General features: G+C 37.5%; 3 protein-coding genes across 3 annotated transcripts; 2 read left to right on the top strand and 1 right to left on the bottom strand.

Moving 5' to 3' along the window:
- Positions 1–313: 313 nt before the first annotated feature.
- Positions 314–2,818, bottom strand: LOC106339090. The gene is made up of 4 exons (XM_013777908.1): positions 1,589–2,818; positions 540–1,514; positions 406–465; positions 314–349 (listed from the first exon to the last, which is right to left on the bottom strand). The coding sequence occupies exons 1-4, from the start codon at positions 2,816–2,818 to the stop codon at positions 314–316; spliced, it is 2,301 nt and encodes a 766-aa protein (XP_013633362.1).
- Positions 2,819–4,035: 1,217 nt separating this feature from the next.
- Positions 4,036–7,024, top strand: LOC106339990 (protein S-acyltransferase 21). The gene is made up of 10 exons (XM_013778845.1): positions 4,036–4,295; positions 4,567–4,680; positions 4,751–4,871; positions 4,943–5,103; positions 5,433–5,501; positions 5,581–5,652; positions 5,728–5,856; positions 5,934–6,014; positions 6,103–6,312; positions 6,377–7,024. The coding sequence occupies exons 1-10, from the start codon at positions 4,251–4,253 to the stop codon at positions 7,022–7,024; spliced, it is 1,650 nt and encodes a 549-aa protein (XP_013634299.1). The 5' UTR covers positions 4,036–4,250.
- Positions 7,025–7,417: 393 nt separating this feature from the next.
- LOC106340550 (MLO-like protein 5) lies at positions 7,418–10,486 on the top strand. Its single transcript, XM_013779412.1, has 15 exons — positions 7,418–7,701; positions 7,789–7,846; positions 7,916–8,142; positions 8,223–8,339; positions 8,426–8,483; positions 8,610–8,698; positions 8,791–8,865; positions 8,950–9,038; positions 9,132–9,181; positions 9,271–9,311; positions 9,411–9,584; positions 9,669–9,704; positions 9,786–9,853; positions 9,936–9,996; positions 10,091–10,486. Exons 1-15 carry the CDS (start codon positions 7,558–7,560, stop codon positions 10,316–10,318), a joined length of 1,515 nt encoding a protein of 504 aa, XP_013634866.1. The 5' UTR covers positions 7,418–7,557; the 3' UTR covers positions 10,319–10,486.
- The last annotated feature ends 558 nt before the right edge of the window (positions 10,487–11,044 follow it).

Genomic DNA, 11,044 nt, shown 5'->3' on the forward strand with positions numbered 1-11,044 from the left:
AAAAGACAAATCATTCAAAAGACAAATCATTCAAAAGACAAATCATTCAAAAGACAAATCATTCAAAAGACAAATCATTCAAAAGACAAATCATTCAAAAGACAAATCATTCAAAAGACAAATCATTCAAAAGACAAATCATTCAAAAGACAAATCATTCAAAAGACAAATCATTCAAAAGACAAATCATTCAAAAGACAAATCATTCAAAAGACAAATCATTCAAAAGACAAATCATTCAAAAGACAAATCATTCAAAAGACAAATCATTCAAAAGACAGAGCATTCAAAAGACAAAGCATTGAAAGAGCCATTACAAGATAAAGATGTGATTGTTCAAAAGCAACATCTGAAACATAAACGCATAAAACATAGACTTGCACAACCACAAACACCTCTTCATACTTGTGATCCTTGAGGCATCTCTTGTGATTGTTCTTGAGACATTCCTTGCGATGGTTGAGCCTAAACAAAAGAACAATTCGTATAAAGTCTTGGTCGTCCTCAACAAAATAATATAGCTTGATATGTAAATGTACCTGAGGATAGAGTCTTGGGCGTCCTCTTGGCCTTTTAGGTTGTGGCTGAACAGCTGCATTTGAGCATGTAGTTTTGTTGTGGCCTTCTTCGAGACAATTAGAGCATGTCATCACCCGATGCTCTCGAGATAGCTTTGTTGATGAAGAAGATGATTCATTCTGACCTTTTTTCCTCTCATAGTTGCTTGGTCGACCACGGTTTCCTAATCTATAGGGTGGTGGTAGGACTGGTAATCTATTAAGCTGAGGCCACAACTTCATACCTTGTACAGGCCTAATACCACGAGAGTATGTTAAACGCCACATGTTAGCAGTGTAGTAGTTTGAAACATAGTGACCAAAAGTCAGCCTCTTCGCCATGATAACACATGAGGCATGGATACACGGTATGCCTGTCAATTGCCACTTGATACAACCGCAAGTTCTAGCAGCCATATCCACAGAATATGTAGTACCACCATCATCTATCTCATTGTATTCATCACAAGCAATATACCTTTTGCAATCCTTAGACTTCTCTTTAGTAGCTTCTATTTCCTTATGTGCTCTCTTAGTGAATGTTGTCCTCAAACGTGAAGCTACAATCGCTCTTTTGGCATTACGGACCATGCACTGCCTCCTAATATCTTCTAACAACTCAAGCAAAGGTTTCTTTCTAGCTTCCTTAATGGTTTTATTGAAAGATTCACTAAGGTTGTTGAGGTTGTCGTTACAACAGGACCCTATTCTAAAGTAAGCCCTAGACCATGTTTCAGGGTTTGTCCTAAGTAGAGACTCATGCGCACCTGAGCTATATAGCCGAAGCGCTTTCAGATTCTCTTTGTAATCTCCTTCGGTGTAGCTGCGTGCTATTTTCCAAAACAGAATCTCTAGTTGAGGATCTTTGCTGTCCCTCTTCCAGTTGGCCAAAATGTGTCTTGCACACATCCGATGTTCAGCCTCTGGAAGCTCTTCTTTCACAGCCTTCACCAGTCCCTGTAAAAACCAATTGACAATCTTTGTTAGTTTATTGAAATTCAAACAATATATATAACTCATATAATTCATACCTTCTGCTTGTCCGAGATTATGGTGATCCTACCACCATTTTCCAGTCCCAAATCAGCTTTGAGAAGCTTCACAAACCACTCCCAATTGATATTATTCTCAATCTCGACCACAGCCCATGCGATTGGTACAATCCTATTGTCTCCATCTCTTCCCACAGCAGCTAAGAGCTGACCTTTGATATCCCACTTCAAAAAGGCCCCATCTAACCCAATGATAGGCCTACAACTCTCTATCCAAGTTTCTCTTTGCGATGTAAAACAAACATACATGCGATCGAACCTTTGCTTGCTTGTTGGAGTTGCTCCTGGAATAGTCTCAATCACCACCTTAGACTCTGGGTTTGTTCTCATAACCTCTGCCTGATAATCCCATATGCGAGAGAAGTGTGTTTCATGGCCATCTTTTCTTTCCCGGTACAGCTTTGACTTGGCTTTTGCACACTGTTCTTCGGTGACAATCAAATTGAACTCTCTCTTTATCTCATCCGCCATTTCTTTCTTGGTGAACTTCGGGTTTATCCGTAATCTCTCTTCAAAGATTGAAGCAATTGAAGACCTTTTTAGCATCTTAGAGTAGCCCGATCTCAAACATATATGCTCATTGATGTAGACTTTAATATGCATTTTGTGCTTCCTCCTCTCATAAGAACAGTACACTCTCCATGGACACTCTGTCTCTTTGTCTGAACATTTCGCACCAAGCCGTTTTGCTGAAGACTTGTACAGCTTAATATCATACCTAGTCCGTAGAGAGTACCGTAGCAATGCAACCTTGAAATCAGCAGCACAGTTGAACGTCTTTCCTAGGAACAAGAGCTCTTCACTGTCGACTGTGTTGGCACGCGTCTCCTTATGAATCACAGCTTCTTCGTCGTCATCAAATGATAACGGATCGGGAATGATATCTTCATCCCAAATGTCATCGCCGCTGTCTGCATCACTTTCTTCCTCTGGCTCTCTAGCAACATCTCCAAAGTGAACTGCTAAATCTGGACAATCTACTTCTTCAACTGTAATTCCATTGACCTCCTCTTCCTCTTCTAGCTGATCCTCATCATCATCGACAATTGCTTCACAATCATCTTCTCCATCCGCTTCTCCTCCATCCTCTTCTCCTCCATCGTTTCCTCCATCCGCTTCTGCAACAGTTTCAACCTCTTCGGTTCGAACCTCTCTGTCTCTGACATTTACGGCTTCAGTATCTTCGACTCTACTCGAACCTTCTTTCATATTACGAGCGCTGCGTCGACAAGGAAGTCGAACCTTCGGACCCATCTTCCTCCTCTTAAAGCTTTGAGAAAGAGATGAATTGAAAATTTTCGACACAGAAGTGAGAAACTAGGGATTTGAGGGGATGAATTGGGGATTTTCGAGCTTAGTTTAGGTTTTTTTCGTTTTGAGAAAACGACGACGTTTTGATACTAAACGTCTGTTAACATTTAATTAACGGCTAATTAATTAGATTGTTAAAAAGGCTTGGTCAAAGATAGTTCAGGATTTATCCGTGTTTGACTAGGAGTTAAGGATTTAAATGGCCTATTTTGAAGTTTAAGGTTTTTTTGGCTTATTTTTGAAAGTTCAGGAATTAAAAGTCAATTTTCCCTCAAAGGAAATGACATGTATTAGAGCTTGAGTTAACTTGAGTTGGTAGTTATCCACGTTTATTTTTTTCTAAAGAAATTTATCAACTTTTGAAACATGGCAATTGTCCATATTTACTTTGGGTTAATTAATGAATATTTTCAATAATTGTATACATCTATTTATTTGTAAGCCAGTTTTTTCATAAGCTTTCTTATTTCTATTTGATTACTTAAACAAAATTGTTTTATAATTTAAACTGTTAATTTATTTTGGTAATTAAAATTTACATACATAAATTTATGTTTACATGAGAGTTTTTTTGTTATTATACATGTATATGTTTATGTATATTTAAATAATTATTAATTTACTATGTTTAAAATTTCTCTAATCTATTTTGCTTACTAAATTAGTAATAACTGTTATTATTGTTGTATTTATAATTTTTATTAATTTTAAATAATATTTACTACAATTTATAAAGTAAAAACATTACGAATCAATTATAAAGTAAAAATATTATTTCTTTAATAAATACTCCATTACCCATTAATTATTTTATTAAATTTTTAGTGCAATTTATACTTCAAAAATATTACCAATTAGCAGTTTTAATAAAAAAATTAACTTTTATCTTTACTTAAAGTTTTTATCATATTATTTTCGCTCCAAATTACATCGAATTACAAGTGCAACTCAACCTTAATACTATATGTCACTAATCCTATTAACTTTTTAAATTATTCATTTGTTCTCTAACAGCTTGTGACTACATCCCCGAGAGACATTCTTTGACCGACAGATTCTGGCCAAAATAAAACATTCAAAAGTTCTTTGAAAATTCCTTCACGGGTCGACTTTAATACTTTCTCCTAAACTCGGGTCATCCTCCAATACATTAAATGACGTTACAGTAGCTGCTGATTTTAGGGGAAGCAAAACAACAACAACATCAACAATCACTCTCATTTTTCAAATTCGGATTTTTTTTTTTCTTCTTCTCTGTTTCGAGTGATCTCAGAAGAGTTTTCCGGCAGATAAAACATTTAGGGGGGCTTTTAAGTTTCTCTTCACTGCAATGGCGAGAAGACATGGCTGGCAACTCCCAGCCCACACATTTCAGGTTATAAGATTTGTCTACTTCACTTAGTATTATTATAAAGAGATCTCTTTTGACTTTGGTTTGAAAGATTGTGAAAGTTCCCTGTCTTAATCTTGTGTAAAGTTTGTTCCTTTGCCGTGAAAATGACATCAGATGTTTTGTTGGTTTCTGAGAGTTCACTTTCTTGTGACTATATTGACTTCAATACATACACATTCGACTATACATAATATACTTGTTGTGCATTTTTCAATATCCATTTGTATTGAATTTCGATTCCGTTGATGTGCAGGTTGTCGCTATAACTGTGTTCTTCTTGCTCACTATCGCATACTATGCCTTCTTTGCTCCGTTTCTCGGGAAGATACTCTATCAGTACATCGCCTTTGGTGTCTACTCATTCTTGGTAAGAACTTGCTTTATACTAAGCTTGTTGTATACCTCTCACAGCTCTGATCTCTCTCTCTTTTGCCTAGGCGTTTTCGGTTTTTGTGCTGTACATCCGATGCACTGGTATAGACCCTGCGGATCCTGGAATCTTTGTAGACGCTGTTAACACTCCAGCTCATAAGTCACAGACCAGTAACTACGCGCCTGGTTAGTGCTTAATCACTGATGCTGTGTGATAATTTTCGTTCTTTGCTTAGAGTGATGTTTTTATGTTGCAGAGAATGGTGTGCCGTATACTAGACACGGCTCAGGTTGCTGTAATGCTGTGGGAAGATTCATCTGTGGTTGTTTAGTATCACAAGATTGCCGTAGAGACACCCATCAGGAGGAACCAGGGGAGCAAGAAGAAGCTCTGTTCTGCTCTTTGTGCAATGCTGAGGTATACTCCCTCCGTATCACTTTAATTCGTGTTTTAAGAGAAAAAAATTGTTTCATTTTAAGTGATGTTTTCAAGTTTTCATGTAAAAAGTAAATGCAATTTTAAGTTTTTGACTATTTGTATTCTGCAGTATGATTTTTTATTGGTTGAATTATATGTACTTATTGTTGTTTTTATACAAACGAGAAAGATTGAATAAAATTTTGTAATTCCTTAATCGGTGTGCAAAAACCTTAAAACCCACTTATTGTGATACAGAGGGAGTATTATTTATATTTGCTTCTGTTAAAAACCTTTCTCATTGCGTAACACTACATTTTTTCTTTAAGGTGCGTAAGTTTAGCAAGCATTGTCGAAGTTGTGGCAAGTGTGTTGATGGTTTTGATCATCATTGCCGGGTATGCAGTTTTAAAACTTAGTTGTATTAATAAATTTAGCATTTTTACTAATATGTCATGTCACTATCTCTTGTCTTAGTGGTTGAATAACTGTGTGGGGCAGAAGAACTACATCAGCTTTGTGTGTCTTATGGCAGCAAGCTTCTTCTGGGTATGTTTTCACTTCAAGATTGATTATGGTTATCTCATTAGATAACATCTAATGACCTTTCCAATGTGACAACAGCTTCTAGTTGAATTTGGAGTTGGTGTTACTGTCTTTGTCCGATGTTTTGTGGAGCAAAAGGCGATGGAACATCTCATAACCGACAAGCTTGGACTTGGCTTCTCCCGTCCTCCATTTGCTGCTATTGTGGTAAAGTTAATGTTGGTTCTGTTCTATCTTCTATCAATTTTTAGTTTCCAACTTGAGTTTGCTTTCTTATTCTGCAGATTGTTTGTACAGCTCTCTCGTTTCTGGCTATAGTACCACTTGGGGAGCTTTTCTTCTTCCACATAATTTTAATCCGAAAGGTTTTGTATTTTTTTCTTTTCTTCGTCCACATTATAGACACATAAAAACATGAATCTGAGGTTTGTTATATTACTTTGGTGGCTGCAGGGAATCACAACATATGAATATGTTGTTGCTGTGAGAGCACAAAGCGAGCCGCCTGGACCGTCTATAGATGGGGGAGACGAGTATAGCCAGCCACCTTCACCTGCAAGCTCAGCTGTGACAGCTGCTAGTGGAAGAAGCTCTCTCGGATTGAGCATTCAGTACCGTGGCGCCTCCTTGTGCACACCTCCAAACGTATTCATGGATCAAAATGTAATTAAAAAAAAAAACTGATGATCTTTTTTCACTTCATTTGTTTAATCTCTCTTTTTGTCAGGATGATGTGATCCAGCATCTGGAGCAGCCTGGAACTGTACGTTCCACCATAGATCCAGACAAAAAGCCACCTCAGCGTCAACAAGTAAGGATCAACCCGTGGAAGCTAGCGAAACTCGACTCAAACGAAGCGTCTAAAGCAGCTGCGAAAGCGCGTGCATCCTCATCAGTGCTTCTTCCATTAGCTTCTCGACAACACCCTCACAAAACCAGCAGCAACGCAAGCGGGAGAAGCAGCCCCGCTCCAGCTTTGACGAGAGACCACTTCAACCCAATGTACATGTCATCATCAGCTAACGAGTCACCGTTAAACGAAGAAGAAAGAAGAAATGTCATTATTGCTGCAGCAGCTAGGAGAAACATGCCTACAAGCGATGAGAGCTCAGTGGTTTGGGATCCGGAAGCTGGCAGGTTTGTATCTTCGTCTCTTCAGACTCCAGGAACAGAGCTGGCTACTTTTGGAGGAGGAGGCGGTAATGAACGTCTCAACAGTGTAACTTCTTCTGGGAGTGATGGTAGCAGAAGGGTCAGAGGAACTCCGTTAACTGGTTACTTCCAGCAAGTTAGATCACAGAGAGGAGGGCAGCTTCCAGTGTTTATGCCTAGTGATTCTCAGCTGCAGAGACATGTATCTACTAGATTCCAGTAGTAAGTTCAGCTATATAATTTGAATTTAAGAGACATAAGTATTAAGTAAGTTCAGCTATTTAATTTGAATGTAGTAGTGTCTATGTTCACGAAAAGAAAAGTATTTAGATAGTGTCTTATTTAAATAAGTAGTATCTAGTGTTTAGAAACCTAAACATCAAAGTCGTTGTAGTATAGTGGTAAGTATTCCCGCCTGTCACGCAGGTGACCCGGGTTCGATGCCCGGCAACGGCGTTTTCTTCCTTTTAAATTATTTTTTATTTTTTTATTTAGTTATCATAAATTTGAAATTTCCCCATAAATGCGCCAAGTCGTTCATCTCCCCCTAAATTTCAGATACTCAAAACCATTAGAGAACCTAGGAACCAGCCATAAACAAACGTCAAAGCAAATTTCCAAAAACAAAAAATAAATAAAACAATTCTCCATCACCACGACGGAGACATATCCCCTCCGTGACTGCATGTTCCCCGCCGTTTATTCGCAATACAAAATTGTAATTTTTATAATCGTAAAACACATAATAAAAGAAAAATGGGAGGAGGAGGAGGCGGAGGAGGCAGTATAGAAGGCCCGAGAGAGCTTGATCAGACCCCAACATGGGCCGTCTCCACCGTTTGTGGAGTTATCATCTTGATCTCTATCATCTTGGAGCTCATGATTCACAAAGTCGGATCGGTAATTAAATCTCTAAACGATCCCCGAGAACTTCCTCTACATTTTTCTTATAATTAACATCATCACCCCACATGGATCGTTGCTCAGGTGTTCGAGAAAAAGAAGAAGAAAGCCTTATACGAAGCTCTTCAAAAGATCAAAAACGGTACCGTGGAACTCAAGGAAATAAAAAAACCTAGAGTTAAATGTGATATTGCTTTTTTTTTTTTGGCAGAGCTAATGGTTTTGGGATTCATTTCGCTGCTACTAACATTCGGACAAAACTACATCGCAAGCTTGTGCGTGGCGTCAAAATACGGTAACGCTATGTCCTTCTGTGGTCCGTACGATGGTCCATCTGGTGACACTAAGAAGGTAAAGGACACCGATCACATGCAGAGGCATCTTCTCTCCCTTCAACGCCGTGTTTTGGCTGGAGGTGCTCCTGCTGAGTGCAAGAAGGTCACCCATCTCTCTCTCTTGACTCTTTGCCTTATTATTACAAAAGATTCTCTATGTTAATTGATGTTGTTGTTGTTCAGGGCTATGTGCCGCTTATATCACTCAACGCGTTGCACCAAGTGCATATCTTTATCTTCTTCTTGGCTGTGTTTCATGTCATTTATAGTGCTATTACCATGATGCTTGGAAGAGCAAAGGTACATATGAATTATATTACAATGTTTGATCAATGTGGTGACATTGTTATGTGTTTGTAACGTATGCCTTTTTTTTGTAAATGCAGATTCGTGGATGGAAAGTATGGGAAGAAGAGGTCGTAAATGATCATGAAATGATGGATGGTTAGATTTGTGATTATGATTTCAGATGTGGTCTATATAATTAGGAAACATATTAACAATTTTTTTTTAAAAAATTGTCTTGGGTTCAATTATTAACAATTTGTTTTTGATTCATGTAATCTATAGATCCTTCAAGATTTAGGCTTACACATGAGACATCTTTTGTTCGGGAGCATGTTAATACTTGGGCGAGGAACCGATTCTCCTTCTACGTTGTATGGTTTTTGAGCTTCTTTATTCCATTTCTTGTGTCTCAAACAAGAGAAAAAAAAAAAAAATCCTCTTATGACTTTTGTTTTTCTTGCAGATGTGTTTCTTTCGTCAGATGCTGAGATCTGTAAGAAAATCTGACTACTTGACGATGCGTCATGGGTTCATTAGTGTAAGTTCTTTGAAAATACGTATCCATTCTTGATATTCTTCTTTGAGATTAGTTTTGTTTCCAAATATTATTATGTTACTTTAGGTCCATTTGGCACCGGGGATGAAGTTTAATTTCCAAAAATACATCAAAAGGTCATTGGAAGACGACTTCAAGGTAGTCGTGGGAATCAGGTAACTCAAGAAACCTCTTAGCATTTATTCTTCTTAATTACACTAACATTCATTTCTTCATCCTTTTCTGATGCAATTTTAAAATCTCTCCAGTCCTGCGCTATGGGCCTTTGTAATGATCTTTTTACTCGTTGATGTGCACGGTTCGTCATTTTCATATCCGTGCTATGTATAGTATTATTCAACACGGTATAACGTTTAGAATCTCATTGTTTCGGTATTAACGTTTTAGGATGGTATGTTACTGCTGTGATTACCATGGTTCCTCCAGTTGTAAGTGACTCAGTCTCTACCTTGTAGCTTTTGCTTCTATTAAAAGAACAATAGAGAGAAAGTTTGTGAGCTTACCGACAAATTGTGTATGCTTTGAAGTTGACATTAGCGATAGGAACCAAGCTTCAGGCTATTATATCAGACATGGCTTTGGAGATTCAAGAGAGACATGCAGTGATACAAGGGATGCCACTAGTCAATGTCTCTGACCGACATTTCTGGTTCGCTCGTCCCGCTTTAGTCCTCCATATCATCCATTTCATTCTCTTCCAGGTACTTTCACGGCTTATAAAAATTGGCCGATTGATAAAAGTGTGTATTTTGTCTATGTTCTAATGAGCTTACTTGCTTGTTCAGAATGCTTTTGAGATCACCTACTTCTTTTGGATATGGGTAAATAAATATACACACACATCTCTCTTCTTCCCATGATGATATATGTTTAGTTCACTTATTCTGCTTCCATTTTTGCAGTATGAGTTCGGATTAAGGTCCTGTTTTCATCACCATTTCTACCTCATAATCATTCGGGTTGCTCTAGGGTGAGTCCTTTCTCGTTTACTTGACCCACAAGAAACACTGTTTTTATCAAAACTACCATATTTAAAACTTTTCTTAATGCAGGGTGGGAGTACAATTTCTTTGTAGCTACATCACACTTCCTCTCTACGCTCTCGTGACTCAGGCATGTCAAAGTTTTATTTGATATATTCTTTTGCCTCCTTTGAAAGTTTGGTTTAAGCTTTTACTTACTGTGGGGATTAAATGTTTTTATTCAGATGGGATCAACGATGAAGCGATCGGTGTTTGATGAGCAAACGTCAAAGGCATTAAAGATGTGGCATAAGAATGCAAAGAAAAAGAGTGAAACGCCAGGTCCAGTGCCTACAACCCGACCTAGAACCGCGGGCGATATTGAGTCTGCTCCGGCTAACATCACCGCAAGTGTTGATAATAAGGAAGGAGAACAGGGCCGTAAACCTGGTGACCTATTAAGCGGTCCCTAGAAACCAGTTCGGTCAAGACACTGTACTTTCCGGCTTACTGAAATACTATTACATAATTTTTATTATTATTATAGGTTCTAAGCATTTATTTTATGTAATTATTTGTTGTATAACAATAGTTCAATTTTGTACAGCCTACCAAAGGACATAATATAAATCTGACCTATATAGCCTACAAGCTCGGGTTTAGCATGATTGATTACCTTTAGCAACAACCTACCTTAGTGGTAAAGTTGATGTAGTAACATGTTTAAGCGATAACATATGTGATAAATAACCTATTTGCGGAATTTTTTTTTTTGTCATAACCAATTTGAGTAATGATTTATTTTTTTCTTTTTCAGGATTTGATCTTCAGATATTAAATAGAAACTAAAACTTGCAACCATTCGGGTCGGACTAGCCAGCTAACCCTAAAAGTAAATATATCATATAAGAACCAGCTTGGTTCAGTAAGAGAAACTTCAAGAAAATCCCGGGACATAGAAATCAAACCAAAGTTACAGTAAAGAAAAAGCAATGTCATTGGCTAAAGATTTCTTTTATTTGCTGGACAAGAAGACACATAAAAAAAAGAAATGCAAGTACGGAGAGCGTCTCTCTCTCTTATTAAAAATAACTTGAAAACACTTTTTTTTTTTTTTTTTTTTTTTTAAAAAAATTTTTTTACTTTCAAATAAAAAAAATTAAAAAAAAGGACCTATTTTGGAGGTTTTAGCGGGAAAA

This window comes from Brassica oleracea, chromosome C4 (assembly GCF_000695525.1).
Source record: "Brassica oleracea var. oleracea cultivar TO1000 chromosome C4, BOL, whole genome shotgun sequence".
In the NCBI taxonomy this organism is placed as follows: domain Eukaryota; kingdom Viridiplantae; phylum Streptophyta; class Magnoliopsida; order Brassicales; family Brassicaceae; genus Brassica; species Brassica oleracea.